The sequence below is a fragment of the Sitophilus oryzae genome, unplaced genomic scaffold, assembly GCF_002938485.1.
Source record: "Sitophilus oryzae breed Bouriz unplaced genomic scaffold, Soryzae_2.0 scaffold_1507_pilon_pilon, whole genome shotgun sequence".
Lineage (NCBI taxonomy): Eukaryota > Metazoa > Arthropoda > Insecta > Coleoptera > Curculionidae > Sitophilus > Sitophilus oryzae.
This window is the reverse complement of record NW_022146178.1, coordinates 2,189,931-2,208,208: the sequence shown is the minus strand read 5'-3', so window position 1 is coordinate 2,208,208 and position 18,278 is coordinate 2,189,931. Positions and strand designations below refer to the sequence as shown.

Below are 18,278 nucleotides of genomic sequence, written 5' to 3'. Positions count from 1 at the left end.
ATTGTAATAATTATTTAAACCATTTTAAATTGTATTGTTTCAAATGATGAGCTACCCTACTCTGAATAAACGTCTGTCTTGTTAATCTGTGTTTTATTGTGTAATTACATTGAACTAAAATTTGGTGTTTTATATAGGTACAATTTTGAACCCACCTCCCAAACGGGAAGGTAGCAATACAGAGCGTCCCATTTAAAATGTAAGTTTTAGTAATATCTCGAAAATGACAGCTCCCAGTGAAAAACTAGTTACGCCACTGAATTCTACGGGAAAAACTCTTCGTGACACATGTTTCACCTTCTCGATAAGTAGCAGAGTGATGTGACAACCGCATCTTTTATCACTACTCATAAACAATTAAATCCTAAAAAATACACGAAAAAGAGACCCTATACAATATTTTACATTAATCGTATTAAATTATTTTGCCTCTTTCCTAAATTACTTTTCTATTTTTTAACTAATATTCTGGCTCCGACTGGAGCTTTTCATTAGAAAAATCTATTATAAAGTAAAGCGGGCGAAATCCTTCATCTAATTTAATCTTCGTGACGGCAATTTAGAAATATTTTCAGTTTCTTAATGAAGACGACTTCTTTTTTGCTTCTCTGGTATTACTCATTTGAAATGAAATAATTTTGAAGAATTTTCTCTTCTTTCGTAGATATTTTTCCACTGGTTCTTTTACGTTTTAAGAAAATATTAGTTACGTTGGTGAGTAAGAGTATATTTATGATATTTTGTAATAAATTTTACATAAAATATTGGGTTTTGTCACATAACTAACTCATTCATTAATTCTTTTAGAGTGTAATTAAATAAATTGTTGTCTATACTTCCTACTATACAGGGTATGAGACTTAAATATGTGAGAATATTTTCAGTGCTCGATAAAAGAAACATATTTTCTCTTTACCATTTTTCCAAAATAACCGATTTATTTTACTTTTAAAATTTAAACAAAATTTAATATTTTGCTTGAATTTTGAGAACCACTAGATTTTTTCTGGTTTCGTTCTTCTAAATTTAATCTACTTATCTAACTGCCATTACTCGCTAACGATTATTTGACCCGCATCAGAAGATGTTTACGCAAGGCGTTTTCTTTCATGAGCTTTCCTGTAACTGAAAAGCCCAATACGTGATGTTATCTCCCTTCCGCACTCCGGACATTCAAAAATCTCATCATACTGGAGACGACGACCATTCGTGCGATAAACTTTAGTACGACTATTATCGGAGATGGAGAACTAACATCCATAAAACCGTATCACATACTGGTTTTTGTGAAAGCCCTGAGACTGTATAATGAGTTAGAGCTGATGAAAGGGGAATAATAGATCTATAATCGCCGTTGATTAACTTCCTCCTCCCATAACAATATACCTTCTATATTATAATAAACAAATATTATACAGGGTTGTTCACCACATACGACACGGAGTATTGTAGCTAAACGATTATATTTTTACAAATTTGAAGTTTTGGGTTCGATGAAGGACTATTAGAGGTACAATTTAAAAATAATTTACAAGATACAGAGTGTCCCAAATAAGTAAAAAATATCAAAGTTGTATTTTTTTAAATGGAACACCCTGTATATTATTACATTTTTAGTTTCTACGATTAAAATAAAGGTAAATTTGATTAACCTTACCGTTTTTGAAATATTTTCAATTTTGTGAAATTGCAGTAAAAAAGCAAGTATCAAAGTTTTTAATACTAAATATTTACTGAAGTTTATTTATTGATCAGTTATTGTGTTGCAATAATAAAAATCATACTATCTTATACAGAGTGTCTAAAAATTTATTTTAAATAATTATTAGCTTCAAACGGCAATAACTTGTTTAATTTAAATGGAACGCCCTGTATATTTTAGGAGAATCAGATGCACAATATAATTGTCTATCAAATTGTATTATACCATTTTTACCTATCCCTTCAAGTTTTCGTAGAAAATGCATTTTCTTATAATTTAGACCTCATTCATCAATATACCCATGGAATATTGACATTTTATTATTGACACCTATGGAATATTGACATCATATATTGACATTCTAGTAATATTATCGTTTTGCTAAAAACAATAATGTTGTATGCAAAAAGAAAACTATTTAAATCTTTATAAAAGAGTATACCATTAATTAAATATAGCACCATTATTTCCGCCCATATATAATAATTAATTACATACATTAATTACATACTTAATTGTATTCGTTAATAAATTATTCTAAATAAATGTGGATTTGAGTCAGAAATCAATATAATAATAAGTTATCAAAATTAAAGTCTCTATTGTTATAAATAAGCATTTATTAAAAAATGAAATATCATTTTTAAGGTGTTACTTTTTATCACACTGTCTAATACCCATACAAAATTCAGTTTTTTTAGTATTTGGAACAATTATTATTAATCAATGCAGTCAGTTAATGTAGTTTGAATACTGGAATCATATTAATTGGCCCTCTTTAACAAATTTTTAAACAGTTTTTTTTATTTTTTAATGAAATAAACGAATTATATCCACAATATTAGTATCTGTACTCTTTAAAAATTTGGTACATCTTTAAAAATAATCTAAAATGTCAATATTCCATGGGTATATTGATAAATAAAATCTAAATTACAAGAAAATGCATTTTCTACGGAAACTTAAAGAGGTAGGTAAAAAATGGTATAATATAATTTGATAGACAATTAAATTGTGCATCTGATTCTCGTAAAATATATAGGGTGTTCCATTTAACTTAAACACGTTATTGCCGTTTGAAGGTAATAATTATTTAAAATAAATTTTTAGACACTCTGTATAAGGTAGTATTATTTTTATTATTGCAACACAATAACTGATCAATAAATAAACTTCAGTAAATATTTAGTATTAAAAGCTTTGGTACCCTTGGAGGAATGAAACCTTAAAATTTTTACTGCTATTTCACAAAATTGAAAATATTTCAAAAACGGTAAGGTTTAAGTATAATAAACCTTAATCAAACCTTTATTTTAATCGTAGAAACTAAAAATGCAATAATATACAGGGTGTTCCATTTAAAAAATACAACTTTGATATTTTTTACTTATTTGGGACAATCTGTATCTTGTAAAATTATTTTTAAATTGTACCTCTAATAGCCCTTCATCGAACCCAAGACTTACAATTTGTAAAAATCTCATCGTTTAGCTACAATACTCCGTGTCGTATGTGGTGAACAACCCTGTATATGTAAAAACTATATTAATTCAGAAATAAGTTAATTTTATATACTAATACTACTCTAAATAAACAACATATCGAAAAGACCTGCGAAGATTCCCACATTTATCATTTTGTCCCGGAGCAAAAAAGATCAGTAATTAGAAAAATACACCCCGGAAAGTGGAAGCCTCACTTAGTCGTATTAAGCCAATTCCTTTTTGCGTTCTTTTCCATCGGAGTCGAGTTGTGTTGGGAAGTCACTAAACTAATTTAAGTCTAATTATGCCTTTTTTAACGACTAGTCCGGACAAATACTTAAACGATCTTCTTCTTCGGATGTAGTTTTTAGATAACGAAGATTAATTTCGGAGTAAATCCGGCTACGAAAATGGGAATAAAAGTGTGAAACTTGGAAAGAGTGGGCGAGTTAAATTAATTTATCACACGGAATAAATGAACTAAAAATAATGTAAAAGATAACAATTTGATAAACGAAATAAAATAAATAGCTATTGGGAATGGAAAGCTAACATTATTAATATAAAAAGATAATTTATAAATAAATAAAACAAAGTTGGGTCAGATACATCCTCGGATATATCATACAAGAACAGCTGTACCGATATTTAACTAAAAATAAAAAAAAAATCCATTGTTGTCCATTGTTCCATGTTGTTTACTTAAAGTAGTATGAGTTAGTGTTTAAAGTTAACTTATTTCTGAGTTAATATAGATCTTACATATACAATACAAAAATATTGTATATTATATTCTTATAAACAAATGTTTATAAGAATATAGAAGGTAGATTGGTATGGGAAGGGGAAACTTAATCACCGCAACTTTCTAGATCTTTTGTGTTCTCCTTTCACAAGTTACAGCTCGTCATACAGTTTCAGGGCTTTCACAAAAACCAGTATGTGAGGCGGTTTTACCGATGTTAGTTTCCCATCTCCGTTATCAGTAGTACTAAACACAATTTAATTAAACTCAGAATCTGACTTGATATATAAGATAAACTAACATCTAGGTAGATACGCAGAGTTCCATGCAAAGAATCATAAACCGACAGGCTGATTATTAACAGGCTGTTGTAGTATAACCAAGAAAAAGTAACTTAAAATTTACTGTTATTCACTAATCGTAAATATTAATTTCTTATTTGTTTCAAAAATTCGGAACACAATTCTTACAAAAAGAAAGTTCGTTAACGTTATTTCATTTTAAAGAAGACAGAAAAGAGAAAAAAGAAGATAAAAAGTTGCCTTCATTAAGAAACTAGAAATAATATTTCTAAATTGTCAACCTGAGGATTAAATTAGATGAAATATGGTTCCTGGCCTTACTATAAAATAGAGTTTCCTTTTTGGTAAAACTTTTAATCATTTGTAAAAAATGTTTGTTATTATATTTTGGAATGGAAGTGTCAAAATATGGGTAACTTGTCAGCACACTTAATAATATAAATTTAAACTTTTGATAAAAATAATACAAATACTTGCATTTAAAAATGTTACAAATTCTTAGACTACTTTTGGTTGTACCTTTCGTTGTGACCTGCCACGTGTTATAATAAATAATGAAAAGACGTGCCTTTTGAAATATGAATAACTAATTCGCTTTTAAATTCTTTTATTTTATTTTCTGACTTCCCTTATACCCTAATTAGACATGCAAATACTCAAGTTATAATATACCATCGATCATTTAAGAGGATATAGCTTCGGATATATTGAAAGCAAGCTCGCAACTTGTTCAAATTGTTAACTTTTGAGAGGAAAGTTTACAGGTTAAAATGCGTCTGGTAACTTTGGGTATTGTATTAAATATAGAAGTGCAAACTTTCGAAAGTATGAGGAAGGCACCAACATCAAGAGTCAATATGTTGGTGTGTCAAACCAAAGTTTCATAACCGGAAACGAGAACTTTGTCTATCTCGGATGCATCTCACGTGTTTATAAACTTTGAAAATATATTTTTAAAACTCAAAGTACGATATGGATAAACAGTAAGTCAGTGATTCTTTGAGAATTCGTGTAGTTTACTATCGATCATCATTTTGATATACTATATCCAAAACAAAGTTTTACGTATAAAAAAACAGATTGAACTTTGCTTTATTATAAATATTTATTTTGTTATAAACTTTGATTAACTTGTTTTGTGTTCGTCAAATTTTAAAACTAAATTTTAATTCAGATTTTCTCAAATTATTAAGCTGTCATTAAGCATTTGGTTTGCAAGCAAGTTTAGCCATTTGCTGAAGATGATAATATGATTAACGAAATGTGCGTCTGGAATTATAAAAAATGTTAGGATGTATTGCGGCAAATTTGAGTAATTTAAAAATCATTCAGTCACTAATTTCACTAAAAATATTGATTACAGAATATCTATTAAAATATCAGAAAAATGTCGAAGAAAAAAATATATACAGAACATAATTTTATATAAATTAGGTTTGGTTGGTTTGAGTCAGTGTTACCCAATCGTGGGAAATATCTCGATTCGTTGGAAATTTCGAGATCAAGAAGGAAAAGGGAAAATTAAATCCAAAACACCATATTCGTCAAAAATTCCATGTTCATCTATTATTCTTTTTACATAGTTATCGCATAAAAAGAATAAGGGGGTAAAATCACACTAGCATTACCGCAACTAAATACAAATTTTCGGCAGGCATTTTTTTTTGTACCTCCTCCCCTCGAATACATGGTAAATTTTAAATATTTTAATAAAGGTGTAAATATTTCTAGGGATGGTATATTTCGATCCCTGGAACACGACTTGACACGGATTTGAGAAATGGTGGAGATTTTCAGAAACAACAGGAAATTTTGACCGCCTTCGTGGGAAATTCTATTTCAGAAGGTTGGTAATACTGTTTTAGGTTTACTACTAATAGTAATTGAGGTCCACTGTAAATCCGAGACATTATAAAACAGAAATGCAACGGAAAATAGTGGGGAAATAAAATATTCAAGCTTATAAAGATATAGAAATATATAGAAACTATTTGATTCTCTTAACAAATTAACAAAACAACTGTCAAAATTATTATTCTCAATCATTCCAAATCATTCGGTCAATCATCCAAAGTTAGCTAAGTCAGCTAGTAAAACATATATCTTCTCTTACTTAATCGTTTCCTAAAATCTTGACAAAAACCAATTATTACCTTATAACAGTTACCTAATGAGGTGTAAAGACGAAAATGCTTCAAAGTTGATGAGTTCCAAGCCACCGCACGATGGAGTATTAGCATGGAAAAGGTGATCGAAATTCGAAAAAGCAAATGTGTTTAAGATTTCTCAAAAAAAGATAAATGATAAGTTAAATCATGTCTGCCATGAATAGCGTTGCTATGGGTGTGTTTAGTTGCTTTCATTTGTTTCAACGAAACGTCAAAGTTGTTACTTCTCACAGATTAGAGGTAAATGGCTAAATTTTATGTTTAAAATTATAAATTTTTGTTGTTCTTGTGCTCCTTTTACGTTTATATTATTATTGTTTTGATTGAAATGACTCAGTAAGCTGCAGGTATGTATTCTACAAGGACATATTATTTATTTTGATATTCTCTATACTAACGATTTTTTTTGCAACTAAAAGTTAGGCGTTCAGAAAATTTGATTAAATTTGTGGCATTTTTATTATACTTAGAGATTTAGTTGCGCATTTCGAAGAATTCAGCATATTGTCTATATACGTTTTACTTAGTAAACATTGGGCTTTCATACAGTAAAATAAAATACTGCGACTTTTTGCGACTTTGCTGATAAAATGAGAAAAACATTATTGGTTTCCTCTAATTTGCAAATCAGTGATAATGCGAGGTGTAAACCGCGATGGCATTGTTGTGTACAAAGCGATCGCATTAGTGTCATTAGCAGTATAGCACAATTTGGCATTAGTAGCGGCTTTAGTGGTATGGGCATTGGTCGCGGATCAGTCGTAGCATTAGTAGTATTAGTTGCGATATTACTACTGGCATTAGTGGCATTGACCGTGGAAACACTGGAACAGTAATTTTTCATTCTTTTTTTTTTAGAATCGACGAATTATCCTATATTTTGTTCATATTATTTCCTCTTTAATTCAAAATAGCAATAATTTATATAAGGTCTACATAAAAAAAATTCGATCAACTATCGGTGTCAAATACCCCACTGTGCACCGTTTTCGTTTGGATTCTAACGCTGGCATTTTACATAAATATTTTTTATTTTTTAGATTATTATTTCAGTCTTTTATATAGGGTGACTCTTAAATAAGTACTTATATTTTCAGGGCTGGTAGATCTCGATAAAAGAAACATATTTTCTATTTACCGTTTTTCAAATAAGTCCAAAACAACCGAGTTATTTTACTTTTCCAAAAAAATATGTTTTTTTCTTAAATTTTGAGAACCACTGGTGCTTTTCTGGGTTTTCTTTATTGTAAATTTAATCAACTATCTATGTTGCCATATTATCAAGAAAGTATGTTTTTAACTAAAAACTAAAGAAATTTCCATATTTTTTTTCAAAAAATTACAAATGTACAAAACATTTTTTTCGTGAAAATAATCTCATAATTGTGTTTGGAAATACACTACGCCTAAAAATATTTACATTTATTTAACACTCTGTATATCCACTTTTTTAGATTTTTATATGTTTTAATACCCAGTCTTTTCCAGAAATAAACTCGCAACAGAGTTACATGTATTATTTACCAAACTAGATCCTGTCATAAACAACTCAAAAATAAATTAATCACAACTCTCTGTCCTATTGGACTAGCTCTTTGAATGTGTGTCATTTCCTACAAACCATCTTAAAAAATAAATGATAAATATAAAGTCAAAACCTTTAAAAAAGGGGAATTTACTAAAAAAAGAAATGCACTTAAACGAAGGTAATTCAGTTTCCCAGTCATTTACGTCATGGCGACGTCGTATTTAATAATAATAGCTCCATTTCACAAAAATGCCTTCGTTTTATTTCTACCAGCAGAAGCGATAAAAGTCGCAGGGGACTGGTTGGCCATCATGCAACTTTCTGCTGATAATTAAGTAGTTTTTTTACGGAGTAAAAAATAGACACGGCAGAATATACAATTACAGTTGATATTAATTAAGATTATCAGTAAATAAAAACGCGTGGACTATTTATGATCGTAACTCATTAGATTAATTATGCGATGGAAAATAAGATAACGTAATCTATATTTGAACTCTCAAGAGGGTATTAACTGTATACTGCTATTATTCATAATTAGGCAGAAAAAAATTGTCACGACCTCTATAAGATATTTCTAATTTTTTTTTAGATATATACCGGGTCAGGGGGTACCGGGTACTTCAACAGGAATTAACATCGATGGCAAATTGATCTCTGTTTTGCAGATGATATGTTTTTAATAACAGACTTTAATACAGGAAGCACAGAATATGCTGGATATACTAAATGATGCTTCGGAAAAAGTCGGTTTGAAAATTAACGTATCAAAGACGGAGTGGAAAATTAAACATTAATAACATACTTTTGGAACAAGTACATATACATATCGCGGTACAAAGATGGCGGAAAAATCATGTTTTTATTTTTTATCTTGAAAACGAAAAGAGATAGACTAATGAAATTTTATGGAAGCATTACTGTTATGAAAACACGCTTTCTGGTAATTTTTTCACTTTTTTAAAATGAGTGGAAGGGGTTGAAATAAACTACCCCTATCATTCTTGTTAACGAAATTTAAAGAAAAATCTTATCAAACACATGCAGAAAAATTAATTTGGATAGCTCAGTTTGTTTAGAAACTTTTTTATCTCTGGTGTTTTTTTGATAAAACTCACCGATTTGAAATTAAAAAATAAAAGGTAAGCATTACATGTCAGGACAAAAAACATTTTTAGATTAAGAATCTAGTGATAATAACGATAATAATAATCATCTAGATAATAACGTATTGCAGTAGAGTAATGTAAAATAAAATAATATTAGGAACATCCTAAAAAGTAACAGCGGCCGACTAGATTTTTTCCTAAAAAAATTACAGCAGCCCACTAGATTCTTTATCAGAAAATTTTTTTTGTCCTGACATGTAATGCTTTACATTTTATTTAATTTAAATTTCGTTAACAAAAATGATAGGGGTAGTTTATTTCAACCCCTTTCACTCATTTTAAAAAAGTGAAAAAATTACCAGAAAGTGTGTTTTCATAACAGTAATGCTTCCATAAAATTTCATTAGTCTATCTCTTTTCGTTTTCAAGATAAAAAATAAAAACATTATTTTTCCGCCATCTTTGTACCGCAATATCTCCCTAATGGTTGACTTTTGACCCAACGTTTATGAAGCAAACTACCCTTTGTTTTAAACAAGGAATCACCCCCTGAAGTTTTTCGCATTTGTTTTGAAACACCCTGTATATAAATACTTAGGACATGAGATCGGTATTAGAAGAGATAATCAGACACACGAAATTCTACCAAGAATAGGTTTGTCGTGGGCGGCATTCGGTAAACTAAACCATATACTGAGATCTGATCTTCCAATGTGTTTAAAAAGAAAGGTCTTTAACCAGTGTGTCTTGCCTGTCCTCACGTATGGAGCTGAAACACTTACTTTGACAAAAAAAGAACATACATAGAATACAGGTCATGCATCGGAAAATGGAAAGGTCCATGTTGGGAGTCAAACTTAGAGATGAAATACCCAATCATACCATACGAAATCGAACAGGAGTAAGAGATGCGGTGATATATGTCTTACATCTTAAATGGAATTGGGCAGGACATGTGGCTAGGATAACAGATGGACGGTGGACAAAAAGACTTGTGGAATGGAGACCAAGATACGAGGCCTATAGAAGCAGAGGACGACCTCATAGTCAATGGGCAGATGATATTAAGAGTGGCTGGAAACTGGATTCAATTTGCACAAAATAGAAAGAAATGGCTAGAGTTAAGGGAGGCTTTTGTTCAGCAGTGGACGGAATGAGCTAAATGATGATGATGATGATACCGGGTGGTGCATCGTCGGTGGAAATATAGGAAATGCCATGCAAATTTTGAACTGTCAAAATATTGGCTCCTAGTAAAAGTATAGTGTATAGAAGTAAAGGTAGACTCTCTGACGATTCGTGTACTTGACAAACATTTTTTATTGACATATAGGGTAGTTCCTATAATAAATAACTCAGAAATTCTGTATAGATGCCCGACGCACTATTGCCGGACCCTGTATACCAATAAAAATGTTTGCCAAGTACACGAGTCATCTGAGCGCGCCATAGGCCTTTTATAGTATAGTATAAAAATAAAAAAAATATTGTGCTTAATTTCTTATAACGACTCTGATAAAAATAAAAATTGTACGATAAAAAAAATCCATAAAAAATGCTACCGAAATTTTTATCGTGTCATGTTTTTAAAAAAAGGGAATTTTAAGAACTGTTAAAATCTTTAAAGTTTAGATATAAAAACGGCGTAAAAGAGACGATGGAGACAAAATACTCATCGAAAATAAATATTAGAAAGAAAAAAAAAAATACAAAACTTAATTAATTAATCTTAAGGAAAATAGTAACTCTAGGTTAAAACGAACCAGAGTGCGGCGGGCCGCATATGCCAGACGTCGCTAAGAAATAACACCTTTAAATGCTTTACTAACTTCATGTTAACTTGTTTGCGTCTTTTTTACAAAATATAGAAATAGTGAATTAAAAAAAATAATAAATTACTAGATTGTGGTAAGAAGTGTTCAATATTTTCTCTATTTTTTGGGAAAAATAAAAAAAATAATATCCTGTGGTCACCCTATCATAGTGGTAAAATGTCCTCTATGTCTTCAGATGCGCATGGAATATGCCGTCATCATCTAACCCTTCTGGATTGCGCACAATAAGTCAAGTTTTTTGTTTTTTATGCACATGAAATCCGTGCTCTTGCAGCTTGCGACTGGAATTGTCAGCGCCATATTGAGTCTTCTGATTTCAATAACTACAAAAATAAAACGTACTATATAAAGACAATATATTTTAGTAGAGGGAGTATTTAGGTTCTAGTTATTTTTAATAAAATAAAATCCAAATTAAAGCCTTACTATTTGGTTACCTAAAACGATTCATTTTTGAGAGTGGTGTTGCGTACCCAAAATATTCAGATATATATCAGATATAATTAGATATAAAAAAATGATATTTTTTTTTGAATAATCATGCTGAAAAATAGGTTTACAATAGTAATTCAGAGATTGCATATCATTAACATTTACAACAATCTAATCTGTAATAGACTCCCAATATAAGGTTAACGAACGTCAATCTATGTCTAATATCAGTACCGTAAAATGGGGTTACTTGGGACGTCGGGGTTACTTGGGACGCAACTTCGGTTTTTCTAATTTAACTGGCGGGAACAACGCAAATATAAATATAACCTTAATTTAATGTTTTTGTTCGTTAAAGAACAATGTGTTGATGATTTAATTAAACGAATTCGATATAAAGTGATAGTATTTTACTTATATAAAAAAAATAAGTGGGTGGTGGGAAGCAAACTAAAAATAAGTGGTCGAAAACGTTATCTGTAAGAGGCAGTCAAAAAGTAAACAGGTAAGTTCAATTACATTTCTTAGATAGTTTTTTATGTTTCATAAATAATACCAATGTCATTGCCCGCGTTTAGATAATTTTTTAGATTGTAAAATATATTTTTTTAAAAAAAGTCATGGTTTGGGGTAACTTGGGTCAACAATTTTCCCAAGTTAGCCCTTGACCCAAGTTACCCCATATTATTTAATCGATTTTGTTTTCAGTGCTCTACATGCCAAGAAAATATATTCGCAAAGTAGGCTCTAAAAAATATCATGACTTTGAAGAAAAAAATATGGAAAGTGCCATAGAAGATGTACAATCTGGAATGTCCTATAGAACAGCGGCAGACAAATGGAAGCTAACCAAATCAACTTTACAGAGAAGATGTAAAAATCAGAATTAAGAAAGATATGGAAGACGTACAGTTTTGAAAAAAGAAGAAGAAGACGAATTTATCAGAGGCAGTTTTATGAGAAAATCTACGAAAAACAACAAACATTTTGTGTTCCCAGATTTAGCTGATGATTATGATATCACAGAGGATAAAATTGTGAGAGTGCTAAAAGCAGAGAACGTGTGCATTACTAGAGGCCGCCATGCATTTAATGAATTAGAAAATACTGATTGGCTACAATAAGAAGAATGCAATAGATCTATTTTTTGTGTTTACAAAATGTCTTTTTAGTTCCTTTTGTCCTATTATCTTTATTGAAGAATTTTTACATTTTTTAATGAATAAATAAATATTTTTAATAAGTTACGCTAAATCGAGTTTTTCTTTCCTCTAAATAATTATCTCAGAAAAAAAAATTCAACTCAAGATGTGTGTTAGTGTATTTTTTTAATTTTTCTGCTGTCCCAAGTAACCCGTGAGTAGTTTAACATGCATTTTCGGTATAAAACCGTTACAGTCCCATTTAACCCCAATGCGGGGAAACTTGGGACAGTAAATATGTTAGTTTTTTTTTCTAAATATTCTTACATTAGGAGCCATTTATGATGCATTTTAGGTTAAATACATATTAAAGAAATTTTCTACACATACATTGTTGCTTTGTCTTCACAAAAACTTTTATAAATTACCACATAACTAAAAAAATTATAGTGAATTTGTCCCAAGTAACCCCATTTTACGGTACTTAAAAAATACTTTAAACAGTTTAACAACTCGATTCCCTAAGATCTATATAAAACTAAAACAACGGTACCACATGTATCAGTAGGTTTTTGCTCGGCTCAAGATACATAATAAGAATCTTTTAATACAGTCAGAATGTCGCTGGACCGATTTGTTGGCAAAGTTGCCGTCATTACCGGTACATCTTCAGGTATTGGGAGAGCCACAGCAGAAGCTTTAGTCAAGCGAGGTTTAATAGTAAGTGAAGATATTTGAATAAAAAAATTAGAAAAAGGTAATCGCTAACATTCTACTATTAGTTGCGCATACATACAATCAAAAAATCGGCCGATTAAATATATTTTGCCCAGATAAACTGCGTGATTTTTTTAGTATTAGCATTATTTATGCATAATTTTAGTTAGTCGTCCAACTAACTTGTAACTTATACAATTTAACATATATTATTTATATATGTTCAGTGGAAACAGCTTTAAACTAAAACAGATAGGATTTTAAATTTTATAGAATCTAATATACTTCTTTAACTTAAACAAAGTTACATATAAATTTTGTAATTTCATGTCAAAATTATAATTTTATGATAAAATATATTTTAAAACTTATTTTTAGTTTTAATTAATTTAGGACATCATGTTATTTATCCTATTACACTATTAGATTTCATTAATAAAAAGGCATGTTGATAATTTTTAGGTAGCTGGATTAGCCAGAAGAGTGGAGCGCGTAGAAGAGCTGGCCAAGGAGCTGAAAAACGAAAAGGGCAAACTCTACAGTTTCAAAACCGACCTGACAAAAGAGGATGAAATCATTTCAACTTTCAAGAAAATCACTGAAACTTTAGGTCCCATTCATGTCCTAATCAACAACGCTGGTGTGGGACCTGAAACTAATCTTATCGATGGAGATATAAGTAAATGGAGACAAACATTAGGTAAGTAAATCGGAGTATACCGTATACCCATATATACCCAAAAATAATTAGTCTAAAACATCCTTTTTTTCTACTTAGATACAAACGTATTGGCTTTGTGCATAGCGACGCGAGAAGCGATAGCCAGCATGAAAGCTAACAATATCAAAGGACATATCATTCATATTAACAGCACTACAGGACACTATCCCATAGAAGCCCCTGGATTGTCAGTTTATCCCGCATCAAAATACGCTGTTACAGCATTGACTGAAAGTCTAAGAAGAGAGATCAACAGGAATAAATTACCGATTAAAATTACAGTACGTATTCAATCAATAATACTTCAGATTATAGTATCTGCTGTATTTGCATTATATCTGTATATGTGTGTGAATAAGCATTAAAATCAAAATTAATTATTTCAGAGTCTTAGTCCTGGATTTGTCAAAACCGAAATAATTGAGGCAAACTTCAGCGCAAAAGGCGCAGAACGATTCAAGAACAGGCCTGGATTAGAAACTGAAGATATTGCTGACAATATAGTTTACGTGCTGTCCACTCCAGAACACGTTAATGTAAGTAAATACAGGATGAGTCTTCACCATCATTATCGTCACTTTCAGCTTATTCAACCGTTTCCAATTCCGGTGTAGCCTCGCGCACATACTCTCTTTGTAGATGGGCCCATTGTTGTCTATTGTTGGCTATGCGGGCGCAAGTTATCCCTGTTAATTTACTAATACGAGCCTTAACAACTATATGTTGGGTCAAGGTCTTTTTTGCAATAAAAATAGTAATTTGTTAAAACGACTCAATTTATTTTGTTTATTATTCTAAATTCAAACATTACAATATGATCTAGACAATTTTACTATATTTTTATAACTTTGCAAACAAATCACTTTTGATAATAGCTTATTTTGCCAAAATCAAGCCAAATTTGCTGACAACTATATATTGGGACAGCACAAGAAATTTGTTTAATACGGAGTTGCATCACATTTCGCCTTAACATCTGCCTGAACTCATAATGGAATTGTATTTACCAAAGATGGCACATTTGAGGAGAAAAATTATCCCAAATTTCCTGCAGTTTTGTCCGCAAATCAAAAATTGTGCGTTGAGGGTGGTTTCTTAAATATTGCTTCATTTTATGCCACACAGTTTCTATAACATTGAGGTCCGGACTACTTGCAGGATGGGATAGAACTTTTATATTATTATTACCGAACCAATTTTTAGTTGATTTTGCTGAATGGCACGATGCTCCATCTTGTTGAAAAATATAGTCTTCGTTTGGAAAAAATTCTTGAGCACTAGCAAAAGTATATGTTGATATTTTTGGGCGTTAACAGTGCCATCTATAAAATTTAATTTGCCCAAACCTCTTGCTGACATGCAACCCCAAACCATAATCCCCTTAGGAAATTTAACAACCCTCTTTAAGCAATCTTTATGAAAGGCTTCTGCTTTATTTCGTATTATTCTTTTTCGATGATCTCCAACACAAACATCAAATTATACTCATCGCTAAATATGATCTTATTCCAATCATTTTGTGTCCACGATAATTTAGATTTTGCCCAATTGTAGCGATTTTTCTTTTGAATTCTGTCAGTAGCGGTTTTTCTTTGGCCTAAATAAGAATTTGTATCAATAATCTTCAGGTAATTGATTATCCCCACAAACCTTGTAAAACCCCAGACCGCATTTATGGATATATTTTCGGCAACATTCTCTTGATATATTTAATCCAGTTACAGTATTCCATTTAACTGTTACTTCATGCGAAGAGTACTTCTTCTCGCAGACTTGCAAATTTTACTAAATTTCGTAAATCTCTGAGATACAACTGTTGGCCTTCCCGAACTTTTACCTCTAACGCCTACATTGGCCGATTCGCCGTATTTTTTTATTATATTAAAGACCGTGGTTTTTGGAATACTTAAATCATCAGAAATTTTTCGAATTGTTTTTCCCGTACTGTATTGACGAATGATAATTTCGCGTAGTTTTTGATTTGTAGCTTTTCCACGGACCATTACTTTGGATTAAATTAACAAAATTGAAAATTAATAATATTTTTTTAGGTAAGTGTGTGATTCACCCAAAGTGGGCACATTTTATTGATTTACAAAAAAAACTCCATTTAATTGTTTTATAGTATATTTAACAAAAAAATACAGTACAAAATAAATACGGAATACACAGTCGTTAATCTAAAAAAATTATATTATGTATAAATGTTAAAAGTTATATTGATTATCCTTTTCAAAGTACAACAGCTACAGGGTGTCCCTCTGCGAGAGGCTACTTTCACTATTATTTTAAGATTATACAGTAAAAAAAAGCTTTTTTTCTTGGTAACGTATCTTATTTTAAACCTATATTTATATTGTTATGTTATACACTGGTTAAGTAAATAGTTTTATGTACAATGGCCAACGAAACGAGCCTTTTATGTATATAGTTTGTTTTTCAATACTACTTGGAAAAGTACAATATTAATTATTATTAGTCTTCATTCTCACTGATGAAATCAATTGCCTACAAAATTACTTACAGTAAGTCTCACTACTCAAAGTATCGAGTCACTTACAAGCTGTCAATGCTTAAGTAAACAGTTTATAGCAAAGCCGCCTATGGTGATATTAATTATTTAAAAATACTTGTCCCAACATTTAGTTGTCAGGCAAATTTGTCCTTTTATGAACAAAATCCGCTACTGTAAATATGGATTGATTTACAAATTCATAAAAATATTGCCAAGTTGTTTAGGATATATGGCTACATTTATATTTAAAAAATTAAACATATATTTTTCAGTCATTTTGAAAAACCAGGGCAATAATTCCAAAATATGACCTTGTCCCAACATATAGTTGTTAGGGCTCGTATCAAGGTTCTATCTCAGGTTCGGTTTTCCTCTAGGTCTCTTAATTCCCTCGTGGGTACCATGCTGTAATTTTTATGGTACATCTATTGTCCGTTTTTCTTGCCAGGTGTCCTGCTCATTGTCATTTGAGGGATTTGGCTCTGTGGATGACATCTATTACTAACGTCTTTTGTGGTATCCACTCTATCCTTTTACGGTCTCTCTTGATTATTCCCAGCATGTTCGTTCCATAGAGCGTTGTGCGACCTGCAGTTTCCTTACGAGGTCCGTTTTAAGTGTCTTTTAAGTTTACATGCATAGATCATGACTCATGGGTGAGTCTTAAATGAGTGCAAATATTTTCAGGGTTGGTGGATCTCGATAAAAGAAACATATTTTCCCTATACTATTTTTTGAATAACCGAATTACTTTACCTTGAAAATTTAAAACATATGTATTTTTGCTTAAATTTTGAAAACCACTGGACCTTTTCTGGATTTTCTTTTTTGTAAATTCAGTCATATTGCCATGTTATCATGAAATTATGTTTTTTAACTAAAACTAAAAAAAAAAAATCCAAATTTTTTTTTCGCGGTCTGATCGAAATATACTACCCCTAAAATATTTGTACTTATTGCAGACTCACCCTGTATAAGGCTTCGTTTACACATAAGGTTTTACTTGACATGTTTTGACTGAACAGGTAAGACGTAATGTAAAACGTTATGTGTAGACAGAGCTTAAAATAATATTTAAACCAAATTTATTATAATTATAATAATCCTAATTTTATTGCTTGCTTTTTTTCAGATAAAAGAACTGACTGTTATGATCCAAGGACAACTCGGTTAACTTTATATGTGACAGAAATTGGGAACGGTTTCATATACAAAGGGTTCGAAAAATGTACGGCCAAATGTGTATGATTATTCATTAAAAACCTGGAAAATATTTCTTATAAACATGGGTTCGAATATGCATAGTTTTATTTTATTATACAGAATGTTAATTTAAAAAAAATACATTTTTTGGTAGTTATCTTGAGTACTCCGTTACTGATTTTCTTGAAATTTCTTTGTGTTATTTCTAATAAAAAGAACCTAGTTTAAATCTAATTAAATTAAAATTATTAAGACCAATGGCGTTCTAGGAGACACCTTATAGAAAATAATTGTGAAAAAAAAAATGCACGGCACTGACTTTATGGAACTTATATATTTTTTATATTAACCAACTTTGTATTGTATGCCTATCTAGCACTATTTTTGAAAAAAAATAATCCAATACAATTCAACCATAAATTAATGACATCTTTCTATTTTATCAGACCAGCTATATGGAAATGTCATTTCCTACAAACCACCTTAAAAAATAAACGAAAAATTTAAAGCCAAAGCGTTTAAAAACGGCCATATTTACTAAAAAATATGCACTTAAACGAAGGTAATTCAGTTTCCCAGTCACTTACGTCATGGTAACGTCGTACTTAATAATAATAGCTCCATTTTACAGAAATGCCTTCGTTTTAGTTCCACCACCGGAAGCGATAAAACGTC

General features: G+C 30.5%; 2 protein-coding genes across 2 annotated transcripts in view; one reads left to right on the top strand and one right to left on the bottom strand.

Moving 5' to 3' along the window:
* The window catches only part of LOC115878283 (protein timeless homolog), a 469,464-nt gene that overhangs the window by 105,065 nt on the left and 346,121 nt on the right, over positions 1-18,278 (bottom strand). The gene's annotated exons all lie outside the window — the stretch shown is intronic.
* Positions 13,066-17,660, top strand: LOC115878285 (farnesol dehydrogenase-like). The gene is made up of 5 exons (XM_030894739.1): positions 13,066-13,167; positions 13,627-13,864; positions 13,943-14,166; positions 14,272-14,421; positions 17,533-17,660. The coding sequence occupies exons 1-5, from the start codon at positions 13,066-13,068 to the stop codon at positions 17,572-17,574; spliced, it is 756 nt and encodes a 251-aa protein (XP_030750599.1). The 3' UTR covers positions 17,575-17,660.